The sequence below is a fragment of the Helicoverpa armigera genome, chromosome 8 (assembly GCF_030705265.1).
Source record: "Helicoverpa armigera isolate CAAS_96S chromosome 8, ASM3070526v1, whole genome shotgun sequence".
Classification (NCBI taxonomy): domain Eukaryota; kingdom Metazoa; phylum Arthropoda; class Insecta; order Lepidoptera; family Noctuidae; genus Helicoverpa; species Helicoverpa armigera.
The window spans coordinates 2,565,129-2,580,555 of record NC_087127.1 but is presented as its reverse complement, the minus strand read 5'-3'; the positions used below and the strand labels follow the sequence as shown (position 1 = coordinate 2,580,555).

The 15,427-nt window shown below is 36.3% G+C and overlaps 2 protein-coding genes across 2 annotated transcripts; one reads left to right on the top strand and one right to left on the bottom strand.

Annotated features, from left to right (window-relative positions):
* Positions 1-328: 328 nt before the first annotated feature.
* LOC110383727 (centrosomal protein of 131 kDa) lies at positions 329-12,580 on the top strand. Its single transcript, XM_064035872.1, has 16 exons — positions 329-568; positions 1,243-1,363; positions 1,436-3,524; positions 3,656-3,745; positions 3,820-3,949; positions 4,159-4,266; positions 4,521-4,679; positions 6,396-6,440; positions 6,722-6,927; positions 7,355-7,491; positions 7,785-7,873; positions 7,969-8,180; positions 8,544-8,656; positions 8,943-9,001; positions 9,702-9,844; positions 11,531-12,580. The coding sequence occupies exons 1-16, from the start codon at positions 431-433 to the stop codon at positions 11,664-11,666; spliced, it is 3,975 nt and encodes a 1,324-aa protein (XP_063891942.1). The 5' UTR covers positions 329-430; the 3' UTR covers positions 11,667-12,580.
* A 25-nt stretch (positions 12,581-12,605) lies between these two features.
* Positions 12,606-14,942, bottom strand: LOC110383686 (hairy/enhancer-of-split related with YRPW motif protein 1). Its single transcript, XM_021344491.3, has 3 exons — positions 14,710-14,942; positions 14,412-14,507; positions 12,606-14,152 (listed from the first exon to the last, which is right to left on the bottom strand). Exons 1-3 carry the CDS (start codon positions 14,788-14,790, stop codon positions 13,115-13,117), a joined length of 1,215 nt encoding a protein of 404 aa, XP_021200166.3. The 5' UTR covers positions 14,791-14,942; the 3' UTR covers positions 12,606-13,114.
* Positions 14,943-15,427: the final 485 nt, after the last annotated feature.

Below are 15,427 nucleotides of genomic sequence, written 5' to 3'. Positions count from 1 at the left end.
AATAGAGATAGATTATTATTGTTTAGAGGGCTCCTCTTTATTTTTCCTGATTATTAATTTCTACTAAATCGTAGAATATATGATTACTTTGCAACACTGATGTAATTTTATTAATTTCCGGTTTAGTAGTCAACTGATTGTTTATGAAAGATTTCACCTTATGTATGACCAAAACTTTTATTTCAAGTAGATTTATTAATTAAATTATTCGTAAAGTAATTTATAAATCTTTTAAGTAAAGCGATGAGAATGCATTAAAAATTATACGGTGGTCATTTGATTAACCTTGTTATGCTGAACAATACAAATTTTACGCGACTGAGAGCTGGAACGCGATGGTTGCTAGGCAACGGCCCATGACAACTAATAAATAAACAAATTATTGTGTCAATACCGTTACGAGTGACTCTGTCACTGGAATGAGTGTGAAATGTCGAAAGAAAACAATAATTTGAGGCTGCTAGGCTCGCCTGTGAACTTATCGTACAGAGGCAAGAAGAAAGACGACAAAAGAAACATTCGAAACCGACCAAGGTCTGCACTGCAAAGCGCAGTTTGCGTTACACCGGTATTCACTTTTTGTATTATTCTATTCATTTACTTAACTATAAACAAATTAAATGGAATATAAATATAATCTCACTCTAAACACCATATTTGTGTTATTAAACCCTTTTTACATTAATCGAAAATACGTTAAATAAATTTTCGTAAATTATCTATAATTTTAACAAGAAGTTCTGTAGTCATGGTGATTGTCCTTTTCATCTTTTCCATAATGTCTAACCAACTGTCACGCATACTTAAATCAGAAGAAAATTATTACAAGTGATTTAAATACATTTTATTGCTTACCATTTTGTTTTTGACATAGTATTTTAATTTGATGATGGAGAATAAGGTTTGAAAAGGTAAAATATTTTGTGGGTGCTTATTGACAAATATAATAGATCAGTCATTATGGTGATAGATGTTGACATAGCATGAAAGGAGTATGAGGAAATCTAAGTCCAGAAGTTGATGTATAGCGGCTTATATGATCATTTTTTATTAATTTTTTTCGAAGAATGCTCTAATTGTTGTGAATGTGACCTTCAGATATTACATTTACACCCCTTTTGCAATATTGATTATTTAATGATTAGTTTATTTGCTCATTACCCTAAAGTGCGCAATATTGGCTCATCTCAAGATATATGCCTAAAGATTTTCACTGTATTCTAATGTGTATCATATTTATAGATATTTCAGGATCATCCAGAGAGATACAAGAGACCATTTTCAGCAGATACAAAGGAACGGGCACCAACAACCAGAAACTTTTTGAAAGCATTCAGCGCTGAGTTACTGCAGTCATATAACAGTAAATTATATATTTAATTGATAATATCAGTAATATAAGGAATATTGATTCATAATAATAATTTATTTGCAGATTCACCAACCACTATCAAAGTAGTTGCACCAACCACTGATCTATTGAGAGATACAAAATCCATTGAGCCCAACTCGTACAAAAACAAAGAAATATGTAGTAACGTTTCAGACTATGGTTCGGAGGATACTTATATTAGCTTAGGAACTAAAATAAAGGCTAAAGCACAGTCAGGCTCAAAGAAAAATAATTCAAAAAACTACGCCAAGTATAGGAACATAGCTAAGAAAACACGTAAGCCTATGGAGCATACTATTAGTGAAGATGCAACCAGTCAGGAATTTGGTTTAGAAGTGAAAATCATCGAACGAGCTTCATCGCCAATGAGGAACAGAAATGTGTATCAAGGAAGATGTTTATCGCCCTCATTCAAGACACGGGCATATGAATCGTATTTTTTACCCCTTGAGTCTGATAGGAGGGAGTCTGAAGAAGGCCACGGGTCTTATAGCGATAACAACAGTATACAGTCTGAGGTAGACAAAGCTATAGATACTTACACGCGCCGATTGACTGTGTCGAAGCAGCAGCTATCCCTTGTAGAAGAAGAGTCCGCTCAAGACTTGGATAGTGTTCCCTCGCAACACATGTCCAGTTTGTCTCCGGAAACATCCCTCGAAGATAAAATCGCCAAGGGCGATAATAATGACAATCTAACTAGTAGGAATACGTTCGTATTGGACTACAAAGATGATGAATTCAATAAAATCACTCAAAACTTTATGTGTGAACCGCGGACTTATTCGAGCTTTTACGACGACTTCAACACAAACCCAATTAATTCATACAAGAATAAATTATCCAGTACTGTAGTGCATACAGATTCGTCGTCAAAGGATTCCGGATATCCAGACAGTGGAGCAAATGATGATAGATTTTACAGACAGAATTATTCGCTGCCAAATACATCAGTACTAAAGAAATCCAGCTCTCATGATCAAATTGAAGAACAGCCAAAGAGTTTGGACAGCATCTCCACCAATAGCAATGACAAAGGCTATCAAAAAACATACCCTCTAGACAAAAAGGGTAAATGGGCTGAACCTTTAAACCACAGCCGCTTACTCTACAAAGATTTCTTCTTAAAGAAAGAAGGACACATCGCGTTGCCTCCACAGAACTCTCCGACCAAGACTGACGTTCCTATACCTGGAAGTAGTGAAACTACTGAACAACCGAAATCCGAGAATTCAGATAACAATTTAGATTACCCTTCCTATCTCATAAACAGTACAACTAAAGCCTACACATCTAAAGTTATTGAAGATTATAAGAAGGAACTAGAGGCTATAAACAACCTGCATGACCTTACCCTCAAAGATATAAAAACTGATGCCGAGTCACCAACGCCGCTGAACATAGACAAAATGTTCGAAGACGCATCTAATTTTGAACTTAAAAAGGATAGTAGTGAAAGTTCGCAAGGAAGCAATGGAGCAGATAATAATTTGTTACCTAAGAACAAAAATTCATTGGACGCTAAACGTGACGTTTCCAAAATTTCAACAAAAGAGTTAATACAAAACTATTTAAAAGTAAAAGAAGATGGCAACGCGAAACTCACGAAAAAGGCTGAAAAAAAGTTGAATAACGGTGGTTCAGGGGAGAATTCTTCGGGCTTTAAACAGGAATGGAATAACAAAAGCTCTAAGAATGGTGGCAAAAGTCCAGTGAACATACGAAATCAAGCTCAGAAGAATATGTTTACAATTCGTACTCCTATGAGCGCTAGGATCGAAAGCGTTCAGAATGACAAAGATGTTGACTCGTGGATGTCTCTCAGCGCTCCTTCGCCGAGGATCCTTGAAAGTGAAGAAATACAGAAAGAGGAACCAAAGAAGTCTGAAACATCTCTGCCTGAAGAGAGAAGAGAAGAAGCGGGAGTAGCAACGCAATTACCTGCGGAGGAGACGCGACCGAAAACACCCAAAGAATTAAGCTCGGATTCGACAGTTTTAGATATTTATTCCATGTTAAAAGAAATTGAAAGTTACGGAGAGAACCCTGTGACAGAAGTAACTAATAAGATCCTATCTGAGACTGAGAGTAAGAAAGATGAAGAAAATGTCTTACCCAAAGATAATTTTATGTGAGTTGACTCTTTCTAGCTACTCCTGAAAGTCCGTTAGGTTTTCGTAATCTTCCCTATTGAATGGAGACTCATGATAATTTAATCAACATTCAACCTCAACATTGATAGACATGTAATTTTATTTTTAGGGAGATATTCGAGTTTCTGGAGAAAGTTGAGCAAAGTGCCAACGATGCTTTATCCGTCGTGACCAACTCTACCCCACAAACCATGCCCAAGTAAGTACCTAAACGAAAATACAAGAATTACCCTATGTACGTACCTAGAGACTTATTTATTTGTCTTGTCATAGATTGGAGATGCTACTAAAGTTACCACAAACGGAGTTGGCCCAGAGGCTGGTGACGGCATCCTTGCAACTTGAGGAGCGGTCTTGCTGTATTGCGTTGTTGCAAGAAAGTCTTGCTAACCATAAAGAACAGGTAAGACGTGTCTAGTACTAATTGGGTGATTTAATTTAACAACTGAAAAATTTGAGAATTTTGGACCTGTCCTAAAATTTTTGCATATATTTGTAATGAATTGTGGAAAAACTCCGAAAAATTTAGGTTTAATGTAAGCAACATTAAAACGTAGCTCGTCGTCTTTTGCGTGACTAAACTAAATATTTTTATTCATTTCGTGTTTTCAGATGATCAACAAAGTGAGCAATTTGGAGAAACAGTCCAATCGGAACATAAACAAAGTGAAGCAAGAATGTGAAGAGACTATCAAGAGACACCAGAATTTTATTGATCAGGTATAAAAAAATTATCAATTTGGACCTATGTTTAAGTAAGGACTAAGCTGTGTTTACCATGTTACCAAACATTCAACTAGTCTGCACGAATACTCATTTACTGTGGACCTGTTATCAGTTTTTGCAGTTCTTAACCATTCTGAACAGCATTATCATCCATTCAGCCTTTTCCCAACTATGTTGGGGTCAGCTTCCAGTCTAACCAGATGCAGCTGAGTGATCTCCTCGTTTTATCATTGAAGTTGGTTTTCTAGCTGATAAACGACAAGAAGACATTGAATCATCGTATAGAACAACTAGTGGACGAGCGTCGAGCGCTCGAGGAGCGTTGGAAGCGCTCGGCTCAGGCGCTCGAGGACAGGTACAAGTTGGAGCTGCGGAACCAACATGATAAGATGCAGGCTGCTCAACAGGTATAATACAATCGCTTTTTTAAATCCAGTATTTAGGCTCGTTATCCTAGAACAATCTTTCTGTCATATTAAGTCTAGCTGTCGAGTTCGATGCTTATAAAATCATGCTGGTTTTGGGTAGGTAATTATTGTAAATAGTACCCACCCAAAACAAAAATGTGAAAGACTGCCAAGTTCGATAATATGGGAATGCTTCGCCTATAAAAGAAGTGAGATCTGAATAAGTACCAAGTTCCATACACATACCTCAGTTAAAAATAGCTACTTTTTAATGATGTTACTTGGCAAGTTTTCATACACCTTGTTATAAACCTACTAAACGCAATGAATCAAATATTTAATTTTCTATTAAAACTTGCCAAGTAACATCATTAAAAAGTAGCTATTTTTAACTGAGGTATGTGTATGGAACTTGGTACTTATTCAGATCTCACTTCTTTTATAGGCGAAGCATTCCCATATTATCGAACTTGGCAGTCTTTCACATTTTTGTTTTGGGTGGGATTTCATTTATTTTTGTAAAGTTGTTTTTTTTAATTTTTTTCTTATGATGAAGTTAGTTAAAGAAATGTCTCATTTATACTATCTTTTAGATTTTTTAATATGCGCTATGTTTCTTACAAAGAAATGAACTAGATTAACTAAATGGACTAGATTTACCAACTGACTGACATGACATGTTATCATATATTATGTTCGTGGATCAAAGTTACACATTCGTTATTTTCGAAAGTGATTCACACTTGGCCGTTTTCAGATTTTTACTTTACTTTGACTAAATACAAACCTTTGTACCATTCGAAGATATATTATATAAATATAGATAAATTTAGTTCGTTTTAGTTCCTTAGGGGTATAAATTTACACCGGGTATAAAACACCTTCATTATTTTGAAACCGACTCACACTTGGCCATTTTCAGATTTTTCCCTTTACCTTGACATAAAGACCTATCTCCATGCCAAATTTCAAGTCAATACGACCATTGGAAGTGGTCTAGGTTTTTGATGAGTGAGTCAGTGAATCAGTGAATCAGTCAGTGAGTGTATAGTAAAAATAGCGCTTTTCTGACGTCTATATCTCAAGACCTATAATAGGTATATTAATGAAATTTTGTATTTTAGATAAGTGAGGGGGTCTCAACAGATACTAGAAATTTGATATGCGTAAATAAAATAGATTTTGAGTTACCGGGGGGTCGAATTTGGCCCGAAATGGTTCGTGTAATATAACCCACGGCCGGTGTGTCGCTTTTTTTGCTCGAACTTGGCGGACACACTGCCGTGTGTCTAGATTCACATTTACTCTGTAAGGCTTGCTATTTCAATGCTTAATATGTATATAACTTTGATTTTCCTTGTTTAGAAGAAAATTTGTTTACTTGTGACAAAAACAAACAAACTCAAAACTCTTCACTCTCAGACACTGCTTACTCAACTTCTTAATCCAGCAATATTTGGAGGCAACTATTTTGCGTAGAGACAAAAAAGCCATACTTATTCTCTCACAAACTACTTCTCAATCAAGGCTATAAAAATACGGTTTTATAGCGTACTTACTAATCTTACAATTTGTACTGCTTTTCATTATAAATCAGCGTAGTTTTGAAGTATATGTATATAAGGCTGTGTCATATTGAAGTATATATAGAAATGCCGTGTCGTATTGCACCCATATCATACTGTGGTTGCACTTATTCATCATTGTGTCGCGCAGGTGGCTAGGCAGCGCTGGGTCCGGCAGAAAGCTGAGAAGATCAAGGTATGCTCATACATTATCATAGCTTTCCCTAAAACGAATTTATCTATTGTCTATACTTATATTATAAGAAAGCCTCTACTTTTTCGGTTTCACCCGCTTCGCGTGGGAACATATCGAACCGGTCTTTCCTGGAATCCTGGAAATCTCCAAACGTATAAACATCATTAATATATAATATCAGCTTAATGATATCATATATATTTAAAATTATATACTCAAGTAAATTATTTTTATATTACTTTTACTACTATTTAATACGCCCTTACATTGTCAAACCGCAGGAGTTGACAGTAAAAGGCTTAGAAGGAGAGCTGAGAGAGATGGCTGAACGCCAGCAAAAGGAGATATCGGACTTGAAGATGTCGCATGCGGAACAAAGTGGCCGAGCGCAAGCGAAACATGCGCAGGAGCTAGAGGAGCTCAGGAGGATCTTAGAGGAGGAGAAGGAGGCGGCCTTGGTTAAGGAGAGGCATTTAGCTAGTTCTAGGTAAGACATATAGAGAATGTCTCTGAAGTTTCTTTGCCGTTTCTACTCCATGAGACCGACTCCTTAGAACCGTGCAACTAGTATGGTCAAAATTTGTATGATAAGCATGTCTGTTGGCTGCAGTCTGAGTTTTAGAAATATCATATGTTCATATTAGATAGTACTCGCAGTTTATCAGTTGTGTAAGCACTGATAGGTCCCCAAGATATAGGCAGCGCCTAGTTTGGGGACCACAGAACCTGTGAAAATTTCTCCCATAGAGAAGTTACAGTGAGCATTTGTAATAATTTACTTTAATTTTTTTCAAGTGACTCATTAATGTAACTGTGGATCAACAAACTTTACTTTACTCATAGCACAAGCTAACAATACTTTACCATTGGGCTTATTGACCGTGTGTGAAATGTGTCTCGATATTTGATTCCAGGCTAGAGAAACAGATCCTCGAAATAGAGCTGACATATCAAGAGCAGCGTACGCGGCTGGTGTCAGAGATGCGAGCGGAAAACGAACGTGTCGCCAACGAACTAGCTGCTAAGGAGAGGACCATGAGGGAAGAAATGGGTGAGCTTAGAGCCTTTCTGGTGAAAAACCATCGGTTGCAAAGCTTCTTTAAATATATGGAAAACTCTTTATTTTTCAATAAATAAAAAGTGTTAGATTTAAAAAAGCTGTAGGTAATGTTAATGTTTTTTTTCTGCAACTGACGGAGACCACCTAATTACAAAACGTGGTCTTTAAAAATTTCCAGCTTTAGAACTAAGCTTAAACCATTGTCCCGTACAGACAATTGAGATGCACAGATTATTATAATCTGTGCATTTTACTTAATGATAATATTTTCGTTTGTAATTTAGAGAAGTGGAGAACAGACCAAGAGAATGACATAAAGGAAAAGCGTAAGCAAATGGAACTTGAAGCTATGAAGGAAAGAGAGAAAATAGAGGTGAGCACTTTCACTCGCAAATTATAATACGTTGAATAGTAGATGCTCCCATTTTTCTGGGTTAACTTTTTTATATGTATTAAATAAAATTTCAGCAACTAACGAAAGAAAAAGAAACAGAAATGCAGCATCAACTAGAAGAATTCAAAAAGCAATTAGAAGCAGAACATCAACTTCTCTTAAAGCGCAAAACTGCAGAGATAGCCGCGCAGCACAAACAGGAGAGAGACAAGGAGATAGAGAGAGCTATAGAGAGCATGGAAGCCGAGGCACAGGCCGGGAGGAAGGAGTTACAAGACGCACTCAGGTAACTATAGTTATTGTGTTATCTTTACATGTACAAAAGAAAGTCGTGTTAGTAACACATTTTATAACTCAACAATGGCTGAACCTTATAAGCTGAAAGTAAGAGGGGAGGTAGCTTAGACCCTGGAGAAGGACCGAAGGTGTTTTTTCACCATCCAGCCCGACCCGGGAATCGAACCCGAGACCTCGTGTACAGCTAGACTAACGAGGCAGTTACTCAGGTATAAACTAAGCAAGACAAGAGATCTCTTTCTCTATTTTTATTTAATTTGACTACTTCTAATCTACCGTATTGATGAACCAGTCAGGGCTGTATATCTACGTCAGTATATTTTTTTATTCAGTAAGGTTCCTTAAATTGCAGGAGGAACAAGGAGCAGTATGAAGCGGAGTTGAAGGAGCTCGCGGAGACGGAGCAGGCGACACTCAGGAGGTACCAGGACGCGCAGGCCAGGATACGACAGACTGAGGATAAATGTATGACTTTATTTACTTGATTTACTCTTAAAATTATTCAAAAATAAACATAAGCAAATGCTATTATTCTGTAAAAGATTTCTTGTAGATCTATTAAATAACTTTAATTTTATTTATAGCCTTTAATATAGATATTTACATGTCTGCTCCCTGAATTACTTTATTTTTACCATTTTTTTTTTGTAAATAAACGTTTTGTATTCTATTCTAATATGTAATGATTGGTTTTTCCCATACAGACACGACTTCCAATTTTTTGGCTAATATTGTTTATATATTGTTACAGGCGCGGAGTTAGAAGTTACCATCTCTCAGTTGGAGACGCGCAATAGGGTTTTGACTGAGGTAAGACAGAATATTATTATTTAAACAAAGGAGATGGCTAAATTTTCATATATATAAAAAACCCAGAATCGACAGCAATGAAATGTGTACCAATGGGTTCATTATGATAGACCTTTGATGGTGCCAAAAAGACCGGTCTGAAATCCATGGGGCATAGAAGATATATCATATTATAAAAAAATAGGTTATGTTGAATTTATGTTGATTGTAAAGATTATTTATATCAAGGAACATAAAAACAAGATACACTAACATTATGCAAGCCAATAGTAGGTAATATCCTCATAGTTGGCCTGGCGATTAATAGATTTTGTATTTAACACTCCAGATACGATTAAGCACCGACCTTGCCTACTTGGAGAGGTTTCGCAGTTATATGCAACCTTCACAACTGGCTATGAAACGTTTTTTTTAAATGTCTATGAAAATGGTGCCATGTGACATTTTCAAATATAACAAATAACTTAGCGATGCAAAATGGTCCAATCACGATTATGCATTCAACTTCTAATTAACATAAAACAGTAAAATCATGATCGAAAAAAAGTTATAAAAAAAGAGAACCCCATGGTTTTTAGGTGATATGTTTTTTTTATCCTCACGTTAAACTGAATCCAATCATACATATAAAGTTTCTGTCGACTCTGGGTGCACCTTAATATTCACCTCAATTTTTTTATTTTTTTTGTTGATTTCATAGAAAAACACTCAACTAGAGAGTCGTGCAGAAGAGATAAAAGCGAGCTGCGAGGAATCTTGGAAGGCTAAACTGGATGCGCTGTTCAAAGAGAGGGACGAAACTAAGAAGACACACGAGGAACAAATGCACCAGCTTTATGCCAAGTTAGTACTACATGAAATGAAATGAAATGAAATCGTTTATTTTGCAAGTTGGACATTACATCACTTTTACACGTCATTTTAAGAATGCTGAGGTCGGCATTTCCTAACTGACTGATCCCTGAGAAGAAACGCCGAAACAAACTCAAGGGTCATAGTCTCTTTTAAAGTCCAAACATGTTATAAATCAAGTAATATCATGTGTGAGTGTCACCATGTACGCGGTCTGGAATGGCCTTTTGAGGAAAGAGCCACATCAGGCTGGAGCTGACCAGTCCCAACAGACGGCACGCATGCATCAGTCGTCGTGTAGCTCAAACCATATCTTAGGGAGCTCAACGACCTGTCACACGACGATACCAGATCTGCAGAACATTTGCGTAGGCCATTCAAAAATACTCAAACCCGCCAGACAGTATTTATGTTATAAGAATATATAATGTTGCTCGCATACACGATACTCACATTCACAATAATAATAATAAAAAAAAAAATTATATAAAAAAATACAATTATAATATATAAATGTCAATAAACAATGTCATTAATAAAATGTTATCTGATGATAATATATATTTAAATGTCAAAAGTAACAATACACAGGCATTTGAAAAGATATCACTCACTAAGCGAGCAGCTCATTCCCAAGCTTTTTTATCATTTAAATAATCAGATATTTTGTAATATCCTTTTTCAAAAGTTTGGATTTTATATGATTTTAAATTTCTTGATAGGCAAATCACGAACCGCTTTGGGAAGTTTATTGTAAAAGCGTATACATTGACCCATGAACGAGTTGCTTACTCTGTGGAGGCGAGTAGCATGTACAGCAAGATTATGTTTATTCCTAGTATTTATGCTATGAACATCAGACATTTGAACAAAGTCTGATATGTTTTTATGAACGTACATTAAATTTTCAAAAATGTATTGAGAAGCAACAGTCAGAATATTTATTTCTTTGAATTTCTCTCTGAGAGAAACTTTTGGACCCAGATTATAAATGGCTCGAACAGCTCTTTTCTGTAAAATAAATATAGTTTCAACATCCGCACAGTTTCCCCAAAGGAGGATCCCATACGTCATTGAACTATGAAAGTAGCTAAAATAAACTATTCTGGCTGTGTCCACATCGGTGATTAGACGGATCTTTTTAATAGCATAGGCGGCGGAACTAAGTTTTCCTGACAGTTTAACAATATGTGGGCCCCATTGGACATGGCACAACATAACACATTAGTTCCACATTTGTTTGATAGATGGCGCTGTTGTGCTTTTGAACTATGTACCTAGTATGCTAATAATCCCTGGTCTATTAGCGTTGGTTGTCCGAAGGACTTAGTTGACAATTATCCGAAAGAAAATCTCATCCGCGTATGAAACGTGTTAGGTACTTACGAATTGCTGATACTTGAAAAATGCGGTTAACCACCACCAGTTTCTTAATTAATAGTGGACCTACCCGCTAGACCTGTTTGATAGGTTCGCGGTAAGAAAAATTATTCCACCCTACTCCATTCACAGATTTTTTTTTTTTTAGGACTATATCACAGCAGGGACATTTTTTTAAAAAAATTGCCCCTTTTTGTCCGTTTAAATATTATGTTCTTCCAAAAAGTTTCGTTCCAAATTATATTATAACAATTACACTATTCTACCGCTTTTTAAATACAATTGCTATCTGTCTAGGGTGAAAGTAGCGGTGGCCCGCAAGGACTCTGCTATTCAGGCGCTCACACGAGAAGCTGCCAAATACCAGGAGAAGATAACATTACTGGAGCAGAAACTACAGCAGCAAAGGAAAGACTTCCTCAATAAAAAGTAACACTATAAGCCAACACAAAAATATAAGGTAACGCTCTAGTTTTTCACCCCTTTGTGTAAATGTGCTCGTAAACGGCTGAATCTATTTGAATGCGGTGTTTTGTGTTTTGGTATGTTTCGCCAAAATCGGCTCAGCCGTTTTAAAGTTATAGACTGTTTTGTCAACGAGTTTAATTTTCATATACATATAGTCAGTGTGTTCCGATGCCTACTTTAAAAATGGGAAATAAAATTGAAAAATATTAAGTTACCTACAGAAAAATAAGCTATATGAAGGTTAACAATCTTTATAGACCAACTAAACTGCCATTATAAGTTACATATTTGTAACTAAAACTTATACTAGTCAGGTTCATCTCAAAAGACCATGGTCATTCACAAGATGTTAGAAATTATTCCTGCCATTATAGAAACTTTTTTAATGCTGGCTACACCAATGTGTCAAGACTATTGCATAAAATACCAAAGAATTATGTCTTAGTTGTATTAATTATTATTTGTTTATGTTGTTTTGTTGTGAACATTTGCTCAATGCTAGATAAATACAAATACTGATATAATTATGTGATTCTCCTCAGTTGTTAATTAATTTAAAACATTGACGTTATTTTAGCAATAAATGTTTTTATTTTATTACGATTCCGTCCATTGGAGTTTTATACTTATTTCTTTGTTATTAATTTTAGCAGAAATGTAATTAGGGTAGCGATACTATGAAATTATTCTCAAATTATGTACTTCTTCGAAACTTGTGTGAAAGCAAATTATTATTGTGTGTGCTTAATTTTCACAATGTTTCTCGTATATGTGTGACTTGTGCTTGATTTTGTAATCGTATTAATTTATTACCTATACGAGTAGTAACTAATTATTACTTGTGATGCTTGCCAATAAATAAAGTATTTTTGAATTTCGGTTCAGTCTGTTATTTACGAACGAAGTTACTTAGTATTCAGAGATGATGTAAATTATGTAAATAAATATTTTGGATATTCTTTTCTAACTTATTTACTCAAGTAAGGCAAATTAAACTTACCTAAGTTTACTTATGAGGGGTATAAAATCAAACAACTCAATTGCAAACTTCAAAATTGCAAACAAAATATCAATAATATTTAATATCACGTAAAAGTATACCACACAGGTACGTCTTAAAGCTATGTAGGCACTTATGCGAGGCTATAGATACGTCTACAAACCTCTCTAAACATAAAAATAACAAATTATCCAAATAACTTTCTTTAAAATCTAAAACTTTCAAACCTATCCAGATCAATTTTTGAAAGCCATAAAAGGAATCTATCTAACTAAAAAAAATACTTTAAAAATTAAAATGTTTCACAGTATCAATGAACAATGTCTGTTAGTTTAAAGCTTTTCATCACTTGATTCCAAATATTATTTTACATATCACGTATTCCAAGGAACAATCCTTTTTCAATACAGTTTTCACCAAGGTCTCCACATCTCAGCACTGGATGACGATCCCTGTTTGGGGGATTTGGAACTGGTATCGGCTTCCACTTTGAGTTCTTTAGGAGATACCCTCTGAGAAGACTGGGCGAGTGACGCCGCGGTATGGCTTATCACAGTCCTAGGAGCGGCAGGGAGGAGTAGGGGCCTAACTTCCAATGGCCTTTCACCCACACAAGGTATACTTTCAGGAATCGTCAGTCTTTTATGAGGAAGCGTTGGTATTCTATCTGATACTCTCGTGAATGCTGACTTCTCTGGTGTTCTATAGATATTTTCAGTAACAACTTTTTCTTCGGTTCTTAGTATTTTTGGGGCAGGTCCTGTCAAGTCCACTACGGGTCTTTTCAACTTCTGTCTGACAGAGTAATCCATGGCTCGTTTTGGTGAGGCATCGATCCCGATTTTATAGTTCTCCACGTCAATCACTATTGATAACGGCTCCATGTATTTCTTGGTCCTCATAGGTTCTTGTCTGTTTTCTGGTGATATTGTCGTTGAGGAGACGGTTTGTTTCTGTGTTTCTGGGCTGGAGTCCTGGTCTGATGCTGATCGGCTGGGTGGTGTTGGGAACGGGAAGGTCTGGACGGGACGTGGTGGTGTTTCAAGTTCAGTAGATGAGTCGCAGGCGGAATCACAGGATAGAGGACTGAGAGGCGGGCTAGTAGGTCTTGTTGATCTGACGAAGTGGAACGCACTGGGTCTCTCATCGTCTAGCCTTAGCGGGTCCGGTACGAGAGGAGCGTAGTCTCGTGGTTGGAGGGTGTCCATGCCTCCGATGCATGACGTCAGATGATTTCCAAGCCGATGGCGTAGTCCAGTGGGTACGCTTGCAAGGCGGGAGAGGTATCTCCTGACTTCGACTGCGCAGTCGCTGAAGCCGGCTTTGAATCGGTGCAGCACTGCAGGGTCGGCAGCGATGGCTGCAGCCAGTTGCTGACGCTGCAGCTTCTGAAGGTGCTTCACTGTCAGTTCCAGGATATCAGCCTTCTCTAGTTTGGAGTGGCGCGCTGGCTGTAAAGGAAAAGAGAAAAATAAATATGATGCTTATTGGAATCTCTTTAGAATCTGTTTTTTAACGTCAACAAAATACTCGTTTGATTCGATTGTTATTGAGCATAGTTGGGATTACATAAACTTTACAAAATAAAAGGCCAACAAAAATTATAACTTTCAACATAAACTTCTGCTAATTGACTTCATAAAAAATTAAGGTCGAAAAATAAATCAATTTTATAATGTATAATTAGATAACTATAATGTTAAAACTTACGTCTTTATCAGTTCCATCGATGAGCAGATCCTTCAGCTCGTTGAGGCAGTTGTTGATGCGCGCGCGCCGTTTCTTCTCCATAATCGGTTTGTTCGTCTGGAAATTACGAAAATTCACATTGAAAATCGCACATTTTTGGACTAGACAAAACCTAATATTATTTCTCAATGTAAAATTTTGACGAAGATTAATCAACTTCAGTCACTTTAATTTCACGAAAACTTAAGTAAAATTCACAACTGATTTTCACTAAACTCCTTCGCAGTTTAAAATTCAACGAATTTAGTTGCTTATTCACCTTTCGCAATTCCGCTTTAGACATCCCATGGGTGGGCTCCGAGAACCCGGTTTGTGAGTCATCGTCTTCACTGCACGGCATTTTTGTCACTTTTAATATATTATTCCACTTCACGAGACGTCTGCTCTCGACGATGGCCGATCGCCTTATGAGGACACTCGCACGCAACTGTACAAGTTAAATTTTTCAATTGCCCGGTATCCTGCTATCCCGTTTAGGAAATGCACTGGCAAAATACAGCTGTCTCTGTCTAACTAAGGGTGGAGGGCGCTGGGAACTGTGTCGGAATGTTTTGTTTTCGTGCTGTCTCGCTCTTTTGGGGAACGTTGTGAATGGAGAGTTTGGGTGCAGCGGTTAGTTTGTCGATTGTTTTATGTTTGATTCCGGGTGAGGATTTGCGGTAAATGGGATCTTTTGTTTTGATATTTTTTTAATTATAATTTATCTGTAAGTTTGAATGCAGAACATAGATAAGTAACTACTTCTGCTACTGTTGATTTTAAAACTGTAAAAAAATTGTAAAATAATGATTCACAAACGAAGAGCATATTTATCAAAGTTCATAAAAATATTTTTGGCAAACTCCGCTAGCTTACATAGCCTAAAATCATTTTTATATAAGTATTTAGTATTAGCAAATAAAATAATTACATACTAAACTATGAATTATATTTAAAAATAATTACACATTAGACTGCAATATAAAATTAAACAATAA